Consider the following 18,585-nt stretch of genomic DNA (forward strand, 5'->3'; position numbering starts at 1 on the left):
CTAAAAGAATGGGAATGATATTGACTAAAATTGTCAAGGTACTCAAATTCCCTTTCCAATCTTTTTTATCTTTCGTTTAAACTATTGTTAAAGCTTTTTACGTTGTCTTAAAATGGTTTTGTATTGTTAAAGCTTAACCAAATTCTTTTGTTTTTTAAACCTTGGTACTAAAGAATAGAATTATTCCCGGTTAAACTATTTTTAGTCCATTGACCTTTGTATTGTTAAAGCTAGGTCTTTTATTTTAAAACCTTGGTGTTAAGAGAAGAATTATTCCCGGTGAAACTTCTCCTAACCCATTGACCTTATATTTTAAAGCTTGGTCCCTTGTTATTAAAATTGTTAAGTATTTTAAAGCTTAACCTTTTAAACTCATTAGGTATTTTAAAGCCTAATACCCTTTTTAAACTTGTTAAGTATTTTAAAGCTTAAACCTCTCTTAAAAAATTGTGAGTATTTTAAAGCTCACACCCAAAAAAAATTTGGCCACTTTGACCCCTCCTTTTATTTTCCTTTTAAGAGGAACTACAGAAGCTCTGACTTCCCTATTGTTAAAGGGGTATGTAGGCCTAAGATGCGATGTCTTATCAAGCTCACTTTCAAAAAAAGTTCTTTTCCTATCCCCACACTCTTTTTAAACAAGTTTCACATAGGATTTTCAAAATGAATGTACAAACAAAGACAATAGTATTTTCAAAGAGGTTCCCATAGAGTACCATGGACATGAAGGGTGCTTAAAACCTTCCCCTTGTATAACAAACCCTCCGTAGCCATATCTCTGATAAGTTTATTAGTTTTGATTTTAAAAACTTCTGTGGATTTTATTCGCTCTTTCTCCCATTCCTTTTGGAAACAATAAAGCGTGGTGGCGACTCTGTTTTAATAAAATGAGCTAAGTCTTTCCCATGACTTTAGTCTCACCAATTTCACCGCTACACTATCAAACAACAAGGAGCATTTTGAAATGGTGGTCTATGACAAAGAGGTGAGTTAGCTCGAAAACCCCCTTTATGGCTTCATATTTGTATGTGAATTTGTTGTAAATGTTCTATTAAAATCGTTATGTATGTGTCATAAAACTTTTTTGGGGTTTCATACGTTTTGGTTTTAGTTAACGGAATATTTTTTATTGTTCTTTGATATGTTGTTGATATGTTGTAGTAGTGCATAAAGAATAGTGAAAATCATGTTGTAGTATTTACTTTTAAGTATGGCTGTGTTTTACATTTTGTGGTTTAGGGAAATACTAACATTTATTTTTGTGGTTTCATACGTTTTGGTTTCAGTTAAAGGAAGAGTTTATATTGTTCTTTCATATGTTGTAGTAGTGCATAAATAATAATGAAAATCATGTTGTACTATTTACATTTATGTACGTCTCTGTTTTAAATTTTGTTATATGTTCCCCATGGAGTTTTCATGTTGAAACTTCATACGCATTTTGTTTGACAATCCAACATCTAAAATGTGTTTCCATTCTTGCGTTGATAGATTTTGTTTGATTTTCCATTGCAGGGTTGTGATATCCATGTTATTGTACCTCCTATGTATATGCAGACTTTTGATTCACTTTTGGCTATGAACGAGACTTACACTATTGCAAATTTCCTGGTTCACCTTTATGATCTGCTTTGAAACCTTTAGCTCACAAATACCTCATAAAACTCACTAGTGGTACCAAAGTTGGGGATACAAATATGCACCAAATTCAAGATAAGAATTACAAAATAACTCCTTTAGTTGATATTATAATTGGCCAGTGGAATAAAGATAGACTTATAGGTAGCACTAGGCATTTTCTTATGTCTTTAATCCTTATGTCTTTAATACTAATGTTATTGTTTGTTCATTGGATCATCATCATTTTTGCTGTAATTATTATCTTTGCAAAATTCTTCCTAACCATATCCTAATTTGGTGTTATGAGTATCTCCAACGTGAAACAGTTGCATCATTTTCGTGTTCCTGTTATCACCACACAACACAAGATCTTCATAGTCACAGTCTCATGAATTATTAATTAACTTTGGAGTAATAATTCATGATGGACACCATGATTGTTTAAGATGGTCCAACTTTTACTTATTTCAGCTCCATATAGTTTCACAAACTGGGGATAAATTTCTGGAAACGCCTGAAATTTAACATAGGTCCCAACAATATTATCATTTTCCTTAATTTAATTTTTTTTTGAATATTATGTAATTAAAGGTATATAAAGGTAGATAACTCTTTTACCTATGAAGATAGCTTGGCAATTTAGAAAAACATGATCACCTTAGAGTGTTTGAAAAGTTCACATATATCCATGACTATTAATCCTGGATAAGGAAGCGGAGCGGCCAACTCCAAAAATAGGATAACAGTATATCTTTTGTTAGCGTTTTAAAATTGACTATTTTTGGTCTAAATATATGGATAATCTATACAAATTACACAACTCCATACAATTTTTATAAAAATCTAATTAATAAAATAATAATTAATTAAAGTGATATATATTATTTTTGGTCTAAATATATGAATAATCTATACAAATTACACAACTCCATACAATTTTTATAAAAATCTAATTAATAAAATAATAATTAATTAAAGTGATATATATTATTATTATTTTTATTATTAATGTTATTATTTGCAGTTGTATGTGACTAGACAATATTCAACATGTATGTAGCTAGAGTACTTGTAGTGCCAATTCACTAGATAACTTAATAGATTGATATATATTTTGGAAATATTCCTTTTATTAAAGTGTCTATTCAGCTTTTTTACAGTTGTACGTAGTTGTTGTGAATAAATTAATTATTTTTTGAACTTTTCAAAATCGTCAATGCACATAAGAAAAAAATCGTTACAGAAGTACGTAACTTTTATCCTCTACCTCTCGTCTTGTTTCTTTTTCAAAAATTGTGTTATTGTACATATTGTCCTCCTTCTTATCAAAATTGTTAATGCACAAAAGAAAAAAAAAACCGGAAACCGCTCAGCCCATAATTGACCTGCGGCCTAGTATAGCAGAGAAAGCGACCGCGATTTGGATAGCGCAACCACTATCCAAATGTCTGGGATAACGGCCGCTAGCGGCGGCAATTAAAAATCTGGTGGTTCTATAATTTATGATTACTTTGTGATTCAAGATAGCTTATGTCCCGATTTACAAAGAATGGCAGTAGTTGATGTTGATTCTTTTTTCCAAAGTGTTGATTTGAATTTTAATGAATTGTGATTATTGTGATAAAATTTTATCTTGTAAGTTTTGGGTAAAAGGAAAGTTTTTAAGAGAAACTTGATTTTAAGGTGTATGATTTTGATAAGTTTGAGTTTGTTTCTCTTTGCAAAACAAACTTTTGTTAGCCAAAGTGTTTTAGTTATATATTCTTGAATTGAGATGTTGCTGACATTTCTTGATAGAAACTTATCGTCTACCTGGCAGGTAGAGCACACCCCTGTCGGGTAATATGAGCTTTGAATAATTTAATCTAAACATCAAAGGACGAGGGCCGATTCAATTAAAATTCCGTTCTAATTTTAAAAATGAGTCCAAATTTAAAACATAAATATAATTATAATAAAGTTTAAATACATTTTTTATTCCTGTAAATTAGTGAATTTTTGATTTTTGTCACTGAAGTTTTTTTTTTTGGTTTAAGTCCCTATATTTCACTATCGCGTTTGTTTTAGTCCGTAAAATCAAAATCCGCAGGAAAATTCACCGGAAAATCCGTAGGAAACCTACATATTTTCATGTGGATTTTGGCTTTAGGGACTAAACTGCAAGTAAAAAGTAAGATATATGGATTCAAACGAAGAAAAAAAACTTACTGGGATGAAAACCAAAAACTCGCTAACTTACAGGGACCAAAAATGCATTTAGGCCTTATAATAATTAAAAAAGACACATAAAAATTACATTTACGTATTAACCAATAATAAATTTAATTATAATTATTTTGAGTTTTGATTTATCTCAACTTTTTTATGTATTGAATTTTTATTATAGATTTTTTTAATTTATTAAATTTTTATTATAACATTTTATTTATTTTAATTTATATTAATAAAAAGAATAGACTTCTTAAAAATATGAGACCTCCTAGAATTTAGAGTCCCTTGCTGTAACACTTTCTACACGGCATGCCCTACAAAGGATACATAACATCTACTACCTATTTTTTAAAACAAAAAAAATGTTGATTATAGTTTATGAATGAATTATATGAATCAATTCAATATAAGACTCTTAACATATTGAAATATCAAATCCTATTGGGACTAACTATCTTTAATTTGTAAAAGTCATTAAAAATTTTGGTGTATTATATTCCAACACGGTATAAAAATATATAATTTATAACTATTGATTTGACACGGTAAAAGAAAAAAACTAATTAAAAAATAATAGTGTTTCAAAAATAAAAGTGAAATCATCATTAATACAAATAATACAAATTTTCTCAAATTTAACATATGCATAGATATAATGCTTACATATCTTATCTTTTTGTGTAGTATATAAGGAGACAAAATTACACATTTATGTGCCTAAATAGAAGAACAAGTCTTCTAAATAATATTGAATCAAGTGAGTCCTATGAATGCTATTTAACAGCAAAGGAAAACAAATTTGGTGGATTGACAAGCTTTGCTTTAAAATCAACATACAGATGATTGGAGTTTTCTACAGGCCAAGCTTTCTTTCGAAGAGGCGGCGAAGAAGATAAACTTGGAGGGTGCTAGCACCAATTAGTGCTGCTGATTCGAGTAAGGCCTTGTGAATTGCTCTTGAGCTCATTGCGTTATTTACTATAATAAGTTAATTCAAAACTTTTAATCAGATGAAAATTCATAATAATAAAATTGACATTTCAAATAAAAGACGTGTCAGATGACTTACCTATTGCTTGACGTTCCGTTTGAGCCTCAAGCCAATGTTGTTCATACTGAATATTGAAAAGAGCTTCCTCTAGCTTTATTATTTGTTCTATCAAAGGAGTAAAATGTTCTGCATAGATGAAAAATATCAAAACAACACTCACCATTTCAACATAAATTAAAGTGTAAGAGATTAATCATTCAAACATGGCTCACCATTTTGTGCATGTTGATCAAAGGTTGAAAAATGGTTAGAATGAACATCGAAATCTATTTTTTCACGATATGGTGACTTGTTAGTGAAGCAAAATCGATAAGGTCCTCTAGTTCGTGCTACAAAGTCAAATTTCTCACTTATCTTATCGCGAAAATCTCGAACTTGATCGCCAGAAGGTCCTTTAACCTAATGAAAGATTCACATGACAAATCAAGCCTTTTTATTGGCATTTCATATAACTATATATAATTTGAAAAAGATATAGCCATTAAAATTGAAATACACAAGACATGCTCAATTGCTTTTCACATGATGTCACATTATTTCCTAACATATTTTTTTAAGTGTTGAATCAGACACAAATACCACGACACAATATGATATAGACACTCTGATATTTATACTGACAATGTCAAAATCAATAATGTCAAAAATATAAAACATTGACAGTTCTGACATATATGATAGTACGATAGTACGTGACATTCATTTAGCTATCAAGTATTTAAAAAGTTACAAATATTTTAATCAAACTTAATTTCTTTATCCATTCTTTGATTAACATTGTTTCAACACATTCTTAACCATTTTAAATTTGTTTGAGGTTGTTTAAGAAATATACAAGGCATGTTGAAGCAAAGGAAAAAACAATTTTTTAAAAATATTTTTTTAAATTGTCCAACACGTGTCATACGAGTGCCTTTACGGATGCGTGTCGTATAAATATCATACATATGTAAGACAACGACGTGTATCGGACACTGCAACACACCGATTATAAAGGTTTATGTGGTTCATAACATTGTTATAACCCTATCAATTCATTATTGAAATAATAAAAAAAAATCTTAATAAGAAAGCAATTTCGTTTCACACATAAAGTATCTGATATACATTTAATAAAACTTACCACAAGATCTACACCTTCTTGAGTTAATTGCCAAGATGCATCAGCAGTGCTTATGACAACAAATGAAGCATGCACCGTATCTCCTTCATATTGAACATGATGAGCGAAACAATCTTCTCTATCAATCACAAATCTAATTCCAACAACAACATTCATGTTTGATAATAAAAATAACAATAAGATTGCCATTACAATGGCAACATTTGGTGGCATCACCTTCATCTTCATCTTTATCTACATCAACACATTCAACAAAACTAGAGTTAGATTTCTAAATTAACATTGTTTTTCATCTTACCTAATCAAGAATTTTAACAATGAATGGATCAATAGGGATGAACTTGATATGATTAGAAACATAGATAGAAGAATGGAATAGAAAATGTTACCTTTTATATGATCAAATATTTTACTTTTCTATTGGGAAATGATAAGGGAGTATGGATTCCAAAGGAAGAAAAAAATAGAGAAATGGAAAAGCTTGAGATTGATTGTAGATGAGTTCGTGAAGTTTGAGGTTTGTGTTGTTAATAAAAGATCTGTGATCCTATGGTATTAAAATTCAGAACAAAACATGTGTTGGACCAATAACGTTGGTTAGGATGATTAGTAGAAAATTATTATTTTTAAAATTAATTTTGTGAAATTTTCATTTTGAAAAAAAGGTAAGAGAAAACATTTATACAACATACAATGGAGCTCCAATACTTTGAATGTTTAAGTGATTTTATATATATATATATATATATATATATATATATATATATATATATATATATATATATATATATATATATATATATATATATATATATATTTAAATATTAAAATTTTAATATCAATATTAAATAAAAAGATTTCGATTCTTAACTCTTCACACTAATAAAAAAAACAATCTATACGAATTGTTTTGTTCAAGAAGAACGAAACAATGATAAAAAAGATTGAACTGATGTTGTAATGCGGTGGAGTTAGGTTTCGATACAATGGGGACAGACTGATCTACAAAGTTGAATTCGAATGTCCAAGTTTAAGAGAGAAATGGATAGTGTAATATGAATGAAGTGAAATTCATACTTTAAAACGACGTTTCATCTCCTTTAAATAGGAGAGTTTGTTTGGAACTGAATTGTGAAAGTAAGCGTGGGACACGAATACCTGTTGGATAGATTTGGACACCAAAGATGTGTCTTTTAGATGAGGGGACTAGGGGTGCATTACTCTGAATTCTTCTTTCCTTATCTTGATAAGTCGTTCTCTGTGTTGGAATTTTGTGCATCTTTGAGCTTTTTTGATCGGCCATTTGTGAGGATTCTACATGCCACCCCCAAGTTATATATGGCATCCCTCTAAAAAATTAGAGGTGTTCAAAATCAAATCGGCCTAATAGAAAACCGCAAAATCGAACTATACCAAACCGAAATCGCAAAAAAGCACATTTGGTTCGGATGTGTTTGAGTTTGTAACACGGTGGGAGAACTGACTTTTTATTTTGATTTTGCAAACAAATGTTGCGGTGAGCAAGAGTCGCCATCGGCTTTTATTTTATCCAATTAAGAAAGTTATAAAAGAATAGGAAAGACCTTTTTTGAAAAAAATTGAGTTCGGGGGGTAGGTTATTCAAAGGGAAGGTGCAAGCACCCTTTGTATCCATGGTTATTCATGGGCTCTTAATTGCGTAGCTCACTTGTTTGTTTGAAATGTTTGAAAAGTGTCTTGTGTGTTTAGAAAAACAGTTTGATTTTGAAAATGTCTAAAAAGACAATGTTAGAAAACAAGGTGTGAAAAGTATTTGATTTGAATTGATTGTGAGCAAGCACTTAAGCGTTGCCTACCCTAAGTTCGTAAGGTCTTTCCTATTCTAAAGACTTTCCTTGAGCGATAGTACTATCCATACCATATAAGGGTAGGTATTCCTATACATTGGATGTGCGGGTCATCGAAGGGTCATCGAATCGTCATAGGGGTTGTCCATACCATAAAGATGGTAGGAAGTCCTATGAGATGTGAATAGTCATAAAGGTAACTAGTAAGGATACCTTAGCAATATGAAGGGACCATCATCATTTATCGTAGGCAACATCGAGGAACGAGATCATTTCATCGTAGACAACTCAAAGGGACTATGATCTTTATTCCGAAGAGACTATGATGATTTAGAATCGTAGGCAGCAGGCTAAGGTATCCCTATATCCGAGGGACTTGACTATTATAATCGAGAAGGCAACCAAGAGGGGGAACCCTAAACGTGGGTGTGTGAACAACAAAATGAGTGTGTTAGATTCAGATATTTAACCTTTGAAATTAGTGAGATAACATTTCAGTTAATTAGTCTTGTCAAGCAATCCTATTAGCCATACATCTAACAAGTATATCGCATTTATATGGTGCCGAAAGTAAATTGCGGAAAGTTAATTCCTACGCTATTACAAAAATAACCTTGTGACTTGTCATACCACAAAATTTTCCCATTATATTTCAAAATATTTTGGCTCAAGCACTGAGAAATAAGCCTGACTATCTCTCTCCTAAGCAATCAACCCACAATTTGGGTTTAGCTTCTCTCAAAGATCAAATCAATTTCTAAGACCTAAAATGGATCCCAGTGCCACTCATATGCTTCAAAGGGTCCTCATGCCAAGTTTCAAGCTCTGATTCATAAGATTGCTCAGTCAACTACTCAAATGGTCAACAGTCGACCAATTGGACCTAAAAGTCAACTACGGTCAAATTACAGTCAAAACTCCTGATTTTTTGTCAACATCAATATTTTGAAGTCACATTCATCATTTGATCAAGGGTTTATCATGATTCATCAAGGAAAGATCAGGAATCCACAAATGTTTAAGTTACTAAATTAGGGTTTATAGGAGAAAGTCAACCCAATTTTGACCGATCATATCTCTTTCATACTTTATCCATTTAAAATCTAAATAAATCAAGTAAAATATAATAATATTTGAATTAATTCATGGGGGTTTATTTTAATCATCCAAGTGGCCCATAGATCAAATATTATTTAGTTCATGGTTTTATTTCATTTATATTTGGTTTTATTTATTTAATTTCAAATTTAAAATCAAATAAAATCATGAGTACATAATAAGAGATATTATTGGATGAATCCTATAAATGTTTGAATAATCCAAATTGATTGAGAAATCAAGAAAAACGTGAGAAGGAGATTGGTACAAGATTGAGACAAAAATGGCAAGCTTTATATCATATTTTTCTTCAAATTTCCAAATGATCTAATGACCTAAAGTCCAAGCCCAAAAACAACCCTAATGTACTCTCTTATAAACCTACAACATGGGCAGCGAGAGGCAGAGATTTTGGCAGCCACTACACTAGGGTTTTCACGAAGAAGAAAAAAGTTCAACAAGCTTGCACCATCGATCTTCAAGTTGCAGTCCCCAAGACCAATCCTAAACGTCCCTTCATACTCCTAAACCTCCCAGGGGTCGTTCCAAGTCCTCATGTAAGCCAGAGCGTGCCCAGGATCGTCGCTACAAACTTGCACCGTTTTGGTAAAAGTTTGAAATCTCAAACCTTCGATTCACTCAATATAAATTGCGTTGTTGCATTCATACATGTATATGGTGTTGTTTAGAATCTATTTGACGTGTTTGTTTCGAGATTTAACACAGGGTTAGCACTTTGCCATTGTTAGGGCAAAGCTTCATTTGCTCTTCGTATACACGTTTGTCGGCACATTCAAAGCAAACAAACATCATCAATGAACTTAAAAGGGTCCAATTAGCCGATCTGGGTTGATAGATTCCTTGCATCGTTGTTTTCTTTTACGTTTCAAATTTGCAGGTTTGAAGATAATGAACTCGAAGCAGAATCCGCAGGAAAAATCGAAGCAATTACCGTTGGAACTTCCGCAGGAAAAAGGAAGAAGATGAAGTATGGTGGGAATATGCGTGTGATACTCTTGTTGGCTGGTCAACTCTCACATCTTCTCTCCAAACGCGTGGCGAAATCTGGCTGGTTGGTCAAAAGGTCAGACATTCTCCTTCGCTTCTGATTGGCTGCAGCGTAAGGCAGTGAGACCCAGGTTGACTCTTTCCATTTAATACTTGTTTTCATATATATTTATTTCACTTGTTTTATTATCAGCGTGTAAAATTAACATTGTTGGTAAGGAGTACAGGCTCCTAACGTTGAAGACCTGGGTTCGAACCAGGTGCTTCACAATTATTTTTTTAGTTTTTCCCTTGCAGATCCAATGCTCCACTTCCCTGTATGCATACGGTACACCCTCTATCCGGGGCCATTGAATCTCCATCGAACCAGATCAGAAGGCTCAGAAAGCGCAGTCCACCATGATCCCTCACAGCTCCTTCACATAGGATCCACGCTGTTGCACCCCAAAATTTGCCCATCTAATTTTATTTCTAACTGGCTTATACATCTCACAATCTCATCTATTAGGTCATTACACACACCATGCATTTCATGAAAAGATCAAGGACCCTGGATTAGAGCTTGCTTTGGTTTATATTGTTAACGGAATTCCAGGTTTGGCACTAAGAATTTGTTCATTTTCTTCATGCGTGATACAAACATTTACATTGGGTTACATTCTAAGACTTGGTTAGTTCAAGTGGGCTTTTATTATCATTCGAGGTATTGGATCACAAGATTACAACATTCTTTGTTTATATCTCTTCAAGGTGATCAAAACAATACTAAGGGACAAGCATGAGGTAAATTAATGTTTGATTTGTTATGAAAGATTAAAGTGCACGCAAAGGTGGAATTACGTGTACGAATTTGGATTAAGATTTCATCTGAACACGGTTCGAGGTTTATTCATTCAAAAGCTACACAACAAATTACAAACCCACTGTCCATTTCAAAATCCTTCATGTTACAAAAAATATACAAGGTCCCATATACATATAAATCAAACATTACACCATTCATAACTCACCCACATTTATACAGAATTCAAGTCTAAGTTATTTTCACCAAAAGAAAAGCTTATGCTAAACTATGCTCCTCTTCATGCTTCAATATATTCCAAGATCCCTGCAACCTACAACAATTAAATATCAGCATAAATAACCATGAGATCAAACCGACAAGTCAGCAGCATATAGACAATCAAGTCCAAAAATCATTCAAGTCCATGCCAAACTTGCTGCAAAACCACACACATACAGTTTCAGAATCCAAAAAATTTTCACACTACATTCAAGTCACTTCACTACTAATGAAATCCAGCCCTGCATAAACCAAAACAATGCACCACACTTGTTCATAACTCACCATTCAATACAGACGCATTTCACATAACCAAACTAACTCTGCATATAACAGTCCTTATACCAACTAACCTTTTTTAACAGAACCATGTCTTAACCACCCTAACTGATTTAACCAACAGCAAAAACCCAACATATAACAAACCTCCAAACAGAAAATAACTAACTGCTAGTTCTCCTAACAAGCTGACAGTTACACATCCTAACTAATTGCATAACATACATAAACAACTATAACCAATTCAGTTTCATCATAACTAACTACCTAACCACTAACTTATAACCTCACAACAGAATCCAACTAACTTCAAGTAACAGAAACTAACCAACTCTCAACAGAAAAAAAAAGACAGAGAAGAAAATCAGAGAACCAACCTCATTTTAACTTCAGATTCAAGCTTCTCTATCTCTATATAACAGGGGTCCTCTTCATTCTTCGGGCTCTCTCCACTCTCTCTTCACTTCATCACCATCTTCTCTCCACCATTTTTGTTCATTCATCACTCTCCGCAACATCACCAATTCTCCACTCTTCTTCACTTCTGACTCTCTTCATTCATCGACCTTCATTCCTCACCACACGTCTTCAACCTTCTTCAACTTTCTTCAATTCTCTCTGCAAAGGTCCACTCTTATCAGCATAATAGAATTCAGAGGAGGAGGATAACAGAAAAGAACAAAAAATTCATAACAGATAACTCACCTCTAATCGCCCTCGATCATCTTCCTCGGCCACCTTCGTTATCTTTATCACTTTCTCCAATCTTCAATCAAAGAACATCGAATCATTCATCATAAATCCGTTCAACCTTCGAACTACAGAGGGATAAGAAACGAGAATCAAGAGAAGTCTCCACGAACACCAACCGTTCTTCCTCATCTTCGCTATCTCTGTGCTTCACACCTCAATCATCTTCATCTAACTCGCCAACCACCGTCTTCACACACCAAGCTTCATCACTCGGCAGTTCGCGGTCGTTTCTGAAACGGCATCTTCACGCAACCAACAACGGTATCTCATCATCATCTTCGCTCTTTGTTTCGAACCAACAACGGCGCCGTGCCATTAACGTCAACGCAAAAGCTCAGAGGAGGTCGAAAGAAGTGAGATCGGTGAGAAGAAAGAATCGAATCGGAGAAGATAAGATTCTGCGCATCGTCAAATTCACCGGAGAAATGAATCGGAGAAGCCGAGACTTCCGGCGCCGTCGTGCTACATCGCGAGAGAGAAGAACTTGAAAGGTCACTTACTTGACCTAATTCCCCTTTTATCTTCTGAATTGATTTATTGATTTTAACATAAAGTTTTATTAATATAAAGTTTAATATTGATTTTAACATAAAGTTTGATATTAATCTAGAGAAATATTGGAACATGAGTAATAATAATAATTGGATCAAGATAATTAATCCTTGGGCCCAACGAACTCACACCCCCTTTCGGCCCATGTCACCATCATCTTTTTGTTAAGAACCAAAACAATACTCTGGGCCTGATCGCTATCTTCACCCCCCTTGGCCCATTGCATCATTTTTTGGCACATAAGAAAAATCTGATAACAAAAATCCTTTGGGCTGGGCCCTCGCCCCTATTACTCTTCACACCCATAATCCAGTTCACACCCTCCTGTTTCCATTACTAGAATTTAAGTTTTAATTAGAGCTTTACCATTTTCTTTTGTACAATAAAAATACTAATTTTTCTCCTATATTTTTAGACATTAGTACTAATTTTTGACATAGAAAATGCGCACAAAAAATATTAGTTTTAGGCTATTTGTTTTAGTTCTTTTGCTTGATTTGTAATTCAATTTCTCACATAAAAATCAACATAAAAATAATAGTACTTTTAATTCACTTTTGTGCTATATTTTGACTTGTTCTATTTCATGCTCTTGTACTATTTTCATGTATCCTACTTGTTGACTTCTAATTGTGATCTTTATTTTCATATTCTTTTATTCCTAACCTTAGGTAGAAACCATGATAACATTAGGTAGAAATTCCCTTCATACTTAGGCTAGTTTCTTTTCCTTTTCAACTTTAAAACATCTAACAATATCCAAATTAAATCCCCATAAAAATACCAAGAAGATACTAAAAAAAACATTAATAAAAAAGTGAAAATCATTATATAGAGAATGGAAGCTTGAATCTCCCTTGCTTAAGGGAATCATTCGAGTGCTTGGATCTGCCTTGCTTAAGGGAACCATTCGAGCGTAAGTTTCCAATTTCTAAAAAACACAAACTATAGAGCAACTCGAGTCTCCCTTGCTTTAGGGTTTGACTTGAAACGCTCAAAATCTCTTCTTCATCTCGCCTCCGAGGCATTCTTTCTCCTAATCGGACATGTTGCTTCCTTTCGATCGCAGACTGGTAACGCATAACACTCCATTCAACGAGCTGCTATCCTGAAGCTGGATTGCGAATGTAACTCCGTCCACTAAAAAACACAAAAACAAACAAAAACTAAAGAGCCGAACTACGACGCTCTGATTCCTGAAAAGGATACGTAGGCATTAGGTCGCGGGGCCTAAGCGAGCACAATTATTTATAAACCTTTTTTTTCCCGTATTTCTTTTTCTTTCTTTTGCATGCATTCTCATTCCCTTGGCCTTAGATTTATAGCACACACCCTTTAGATAGCAACAAACATAGGTGGATACCATCAAGTACGATGGGCGTGAGGGGTGCTAATACCTTCCCCTCGCATAACCGGCTCCCGTACCTAGATTCTCTGGTCGCAAGACCCTGTTCCTTCTTTTGTTAGGTTTTCTTATATTCCTTTCCCTCTTTGGGATAAATATATTGGTGGCGACTCTGTTGTTCATTTTCGCGAGCGTGCGACAGCTGGCGACTCTACTGGGGACGTCAGACCTATTGCGGGTCCGTACTTAGTGAGTCGATCCTAGCCTTTGTTTGTTGTTTGTTTATTGGGTGTGCTTATATATTGTTTATGTTTTGCATTGTTTAGTTTATGCTTGCATATCATGTTTACTTTCTCGCATTCTGGACTATATTATGGGCGCCCGTGGGGGCCACATATTTTTCTGCTTTTGTTTTGCAGGTGGGGGGTTTTTGTGAGGTAAAAGGCCCACTACCCAGGCCAGTGACACATAGGATTAGTGTGGATGCTCATGTTGACTCCCGTAGCGCTTGCTATGATCGAGCTTGACATGAGGTACCACAACTGGGCGAGGTTCTTTCATGGAACACTGTGTCTAGCACGCTTGTTGCCTCAAACACTTTGTACCCCATGGGAACTGTAGACCCTGGTGACCATTAGGGACCACTTGTCCGTGTCTAGACTACATACCCGTGAGATTGGGATGGGACAGGAAACTTGACCTTCATCATACCCGGATTTTTGCTATTCAATGAAAGGCGTCGAACCTTTGATCCTGGGACATTTGACTTATACAAAAGTTCTACATCAGTTATCTATCAGAATCAACGTCGAACCTCTAAAGCTGGAGGATTCGACCTCATTTGACTTATACAGAAGTTCTACATCAATTATCTATCAGAATCAACATCGAACCTCTGAATCTAGAGGATTCGACCACATTTGACTTATACAGAAGTTCTACATCAGTTATATATCAAAATCAACGTCGAACCTCTGAATCTGGAGGATTCGACCATCTTTGACTTATGCACAAGCTATTTATCCAGAAAGCAACGTCGAACCTCTGACTCTGAAGGGTTCGACCATATCTTATTGACCATGAGAAGCTGTTATCCAAGAGGCCTTGATCCTTGATCCTGATTTATGATACATTTGCATCTTCATTAAGATCTTGCATTCATGCATATGCATCCATGATTACCAAGACTCTTACCTTCTTCCTCTCCATCAGACCAGTCAAGACGATTCCTCAACACCGATATCTGACAAGAGCTCACAGACAAAGAATCATGGGGAATTACAAACAAGATCAAGCTACTATCAGAAAACCCCATACCTCCTCATGGGGGCACCTTCCACCATTGGAGCCTAAAGACTTTGTGTTTCTCAAAGAACATTTCATTTACATCATAATAAGGCCAATCTTGCCATTGTCTAGATTTCTCAAGCATTTTCAATTGTAATACTTTTGTTGTTATCAAGTACTTCTCACTATAAGAAACTCATTCTGTTTGAATAAATAAAAATAATGCAATATGCATGTTTTTCTCAAATCATTTCATCTTTTTCATTATGTTCATTGATACTTCACTCATTTGTCTTAAGCAACTAAAAAAGGAGAATGATGAAAATCAAAAACACATGAGCTACTAATTGTATGCTTTTGGAACAAAGATCCTGCTGACGATGTACAGGCATTGTTTCAATTCCTAAACACTGGAGTTATAAGGGAGTGAAACCCTCGTCAACCCCTTTGAGCCTAAGGAGTAGTAGCTTCTTTTTCAAATATACAAAACCCTCAATCTTAACCAGGGGCAGGGTAGTCTTCAGTTAGTGCGACCGAGCGCTCGACTTTCAGGTATTCTATCAGAGGATCAATCATCTCACAACAAAAGAAGAATAGCATTATCCACAATGGATATCTCTCATTCATTAAGAAGAAGGCAGTCACAACCTTTTCATCAAGTCAATCACAAAAGTCATACAACTTGTTCCCGAACGAGACAAAAAGAATGAAAAGGAAGTTATGAATCGTGATAAAAAAAAGAAAGAAACAATAGCCCGCTAAGTCAAAAAAGAAAATAAAAGCTTTGAAGCAAATGACTTAGGCAAAAATTAGGGCTTATCCCGCTGGACAACGAAAACCAAGATGAAAAGAAACTTTCTGTCCAGGCAAAAATTAGGGAAAGAAAAAGGCAAAGCAAAAGAAAAATCCTCCGAGGGACAAGTTGTTATAATCATCAACGAAAGCACCAAAGGGTGACTGCCACCTCCATCAAAGCCATAAAAGATCCTCATCCATCACAATCCTTCCTGAAAGGTGAATACTCGTGTCAAACTTGCTGAACGTAGGACTGGAGAACATCACGAAGAAGGGGTGGGTTAAGTAGAACTTGAGCCTTTATCCTTTGTTTCTCAAACCGTGAACCCGACCACGTTACAACCCTCAAAAGTCCTAATTGAAGCAGGGTTCGTTCTGAAAGCATACAAATTGTAAAACCATGTCAAAACTGACTCCTAATGTTGCTTGTCACTTGTATTAGTATCAGTACAACATTTTGACAAATAAAAACTTTTCTTTTGAGATTAACATGTGCATTGCATTCTCATTATCTTTTCAAAACAGAATTGTCTCTAACTTGTAAGTAAGTACTTGATACCAAGGAAAGTCTAACATCGAAATTCCATTGAGTAGTCTTACATTGGCAAATGTTGGTCATCCGCTAAGCAAATACCTGAAGCATCCATTAGGTGGATTAGTTCCTTTCAATCTGGGGCATTCATCCCTTAATCAACACTGGGGCAGACCATTGCGATCTCCATGATTCAAGCATACAAGCTGGGGCAGGCCAGTAACAATGCCTTTCTTCATCTTCAATCAAGTGTCAGATGTCAAGACAAGTGTCGAGGAGTCAAGCTAAACACCTCACCTTCACAAGGACTATCCTTCAAGCTATGACATTTCTACAAAGGCACTCTCCATCCATCCCTGGTACCTTGGAAACAAATCATTCCATTCATAGTCATGCATGCATCATGCATATCATTGCATTCTCATTGACATTTCTCCCACAATAATCCAATCATCAACAAATCAGGGGCATCCACTCTACCTTGATTCTCAAACAGAGTGTCAGAACTCCACCTAATATATCCCCTACACAAAGCAGAAACCCTGATCAATCAGTACACTGCATATAGAATTCATTGCATTGCATCTTCGGAAGTGCATAAAATAAATCAAACATTTGCATATGGAAAATAAGCCAAGTTACTCATCAGATGAGGACCCTACAAGCGTTCAATTAATAATCCACCTGGATCACTCAGAGTTACCATTGTGGTGTCATCCCCCCAAGTCAATCATGTTCATCTTTCTTCAACCCAGAGTTGATGTTCTCGATTTCAACCTAGAGTTGGTTCTCCTTTCATCTTTTAACTCCGAGTTAATTATTTTTTCCCTCTCACCCAGAGTTGACGGATATTTCTTTTCTTCTTTCCCTCTCACCCAGAGTTGACGGATATTTCTTTTATTCTTTCCCACTCAACCCAGAGTTGATGGTTATCCTTTGTTCAATCCAGAACTGATTCCTTTCCCACTCAACCCAGAGTTGACGGTTATCCTTTATTCCTTTTCCCACTCAACCTAGAGTTGGCGGTTACCTTTTATTCAACCCAGATTTGATTTTACTTTCATCTTTTAACCCCGAGTTAATTATCTTCCCACTCAACCCAGAGTTGACGGTTACTTTCTTTCTTTCCCTCTCACCCAGAGTTGACGGTCATCCTTTGTTCAATTCAGAATTGACTTCTCTTCCTTTTCCCACTCAACCCAGAGTTGACGGTTATCTTTTCTCCTTTCCCGCTCAACCCAGAGTTGATGGTTATCTTCTTTCTTTCCCACTTAACCGAGAGTTGACGGTTATCTTTTATTCAACCTAGAGTTGATCCTTTTCCCACTCAACCCAGAGTTGACGGTCATCCTTTACCCTTTTCTCACTCAACCCAGAGTTGACGGTTATCTTTTATTCAACCCAAAGTTGACAGTTATCTTTTATCTTTTCCCACTCAACCCAGAGTTGACGGTTATTTCTTATTATTTCTCTTTTCTGCTCAACCCAGAGTTGACGGTTATCTTTTATCTTTTCCCACTCAACATAGAGTTGACGGTTATTTCTTATTATTTCTCTTTCGCACTCAACCCAGAGTTGACGGTTATCCTTCCCCCTTTCCCACTCAACCCGGAGTTGACGGTTATCTTTTATTCAACCCATAGTTGATCCTATCTTTTCCCACTCGACCCAGAGTTGATGGTTATCCTTTGTCCTTTCCCACTCAACCCAGAGTTGACGATTATCCCTTGTTCAATCCAGAATTGATTATCTCTTTTTCTCACTCAACCCAGAGTTGACGGTTACCTTTTATCCTTTCCCACTCAACCCAGAGTTGACGGTTATCATTTGCCTTTTCCCACTCAACCTAGAGTTGATGGTTATCTCTTGTCCTTTCCCACTCAACCCAGAGTTGACGGTTATCTTTTGACTTTTCCCACTCAACCCAGAGTTGATGGTTATTTTCTCATTCCCACTCAACCCAGAGTTGACGGTTATCTCTTGTCCTTTCCCACTCAACCCCGAGTTGACGGTTATCTTTTCTCTTTCCCACTCAACCCAGA

General features: G+C 35.1%; 1 protein-coding gene and 1 long non-coding RNA gene across 4 annotated transcripts; both read right to left on the minus strand.

The window, feature by feature from the left end:
* Positions 1-4,465: 4,465 nt before the first annotated feature.
* On the minus strand, positions 4,466-6,522 carry LOC131635936 (transmembrane emp24 domain-containing protein p24beta2-like). Of its 3 annotated transcripts, none has more exons than XM_058906572.1 (5): positions 6,395-6,522; positions 6,006-6,233; positions 5,095-5,281; positions 4,901-5,008; positions 4,466-4,809 (listed from the first exon to the last, which is right to left on the minus strand). In XM_058906572.1, the coding sequence occupies exons 2-5, from the start codon at positions 6,231-6,233 to the stop codon at positions 4,685-4,687; spliced, it is 648 nt and encodes a 215-aa protein (XP_058762555.1). In that variant the 5' UTR covers positions 6,395-6,522; the 3' UTR covers positions 4,466-4,684. The 3 variants fall into 3 exon arrangements, with proteins under 3 accessions (XP_058762555.1, XP_058762553.1, XP_058762556.1); XM_058906570.1 differs by having other exon boundaries at positions 6,006-6,239; positions 6,395-6,520; XM_058906573.1 differs by lacking the exon at positions 6,395-6,522 and having other exon boundaries at positions 6,006-6,334.
* Positions 6,523-10,849: 4,327 nt separating this feature from the next.
* LOC131635937 (uncharacterized) lies at positions 10,850-12,553 on the minus strand. Its single transcript, XR_009293908.1, has 3 exons — positions 11,985-12,553; positions 11,657-11,897; positions 10,850-11,052 (listed from the first exon to the last, which is right to left on the minus strand). It is a non-coding gene; the product is annotated as an uncharacterized LOC131635937 (long non-coding RNA).
* Positions 12,554-18,585: the final 6,032 nt, after the last annotated feature.

This window comes from Vicia villosa, unplaced genomic scaffold (assembly GCF_029867415.1).
Source record: "Vicia villosa cultivar HV-30 ecotype Madison, WI unplaced genomic scaffold, Vvil1.0 ctg.001596F_1_1, whole genome shotgun sequence".
NCBI classification, from domain to species: Eukaryota; Viridiplantae; Streptophyta; class Magnoliopsida; order Fabales; family Fabaceae; genus Vicia; species Vicia villosa.

Excerpts from the sequence above, each read along its gene's own strand:
- LOC131635936 (XM_058906572.1), bottom strand. The coding sequence starts at position 6,233 with ATGAAGATGAAGGTGATGCCACCAAATGTTGCCATTGTAATGGCAATC. Across the intron at positions 5,282-6,005 it reads AAGAAGGTGTAGATCTTGTG|GTTAAAGGACCTTCTGGCGA; the intron begins GTAAGTTTTATT and ends ATCTTTCATTAG. Across the intron at positions 5,009-5,094 it reads TGATCAACATGCACAAAATG|AACATTTTACTCCTTTGATA; the intron begins GTGAGCCATGTT and ends TCATCTATGCAG.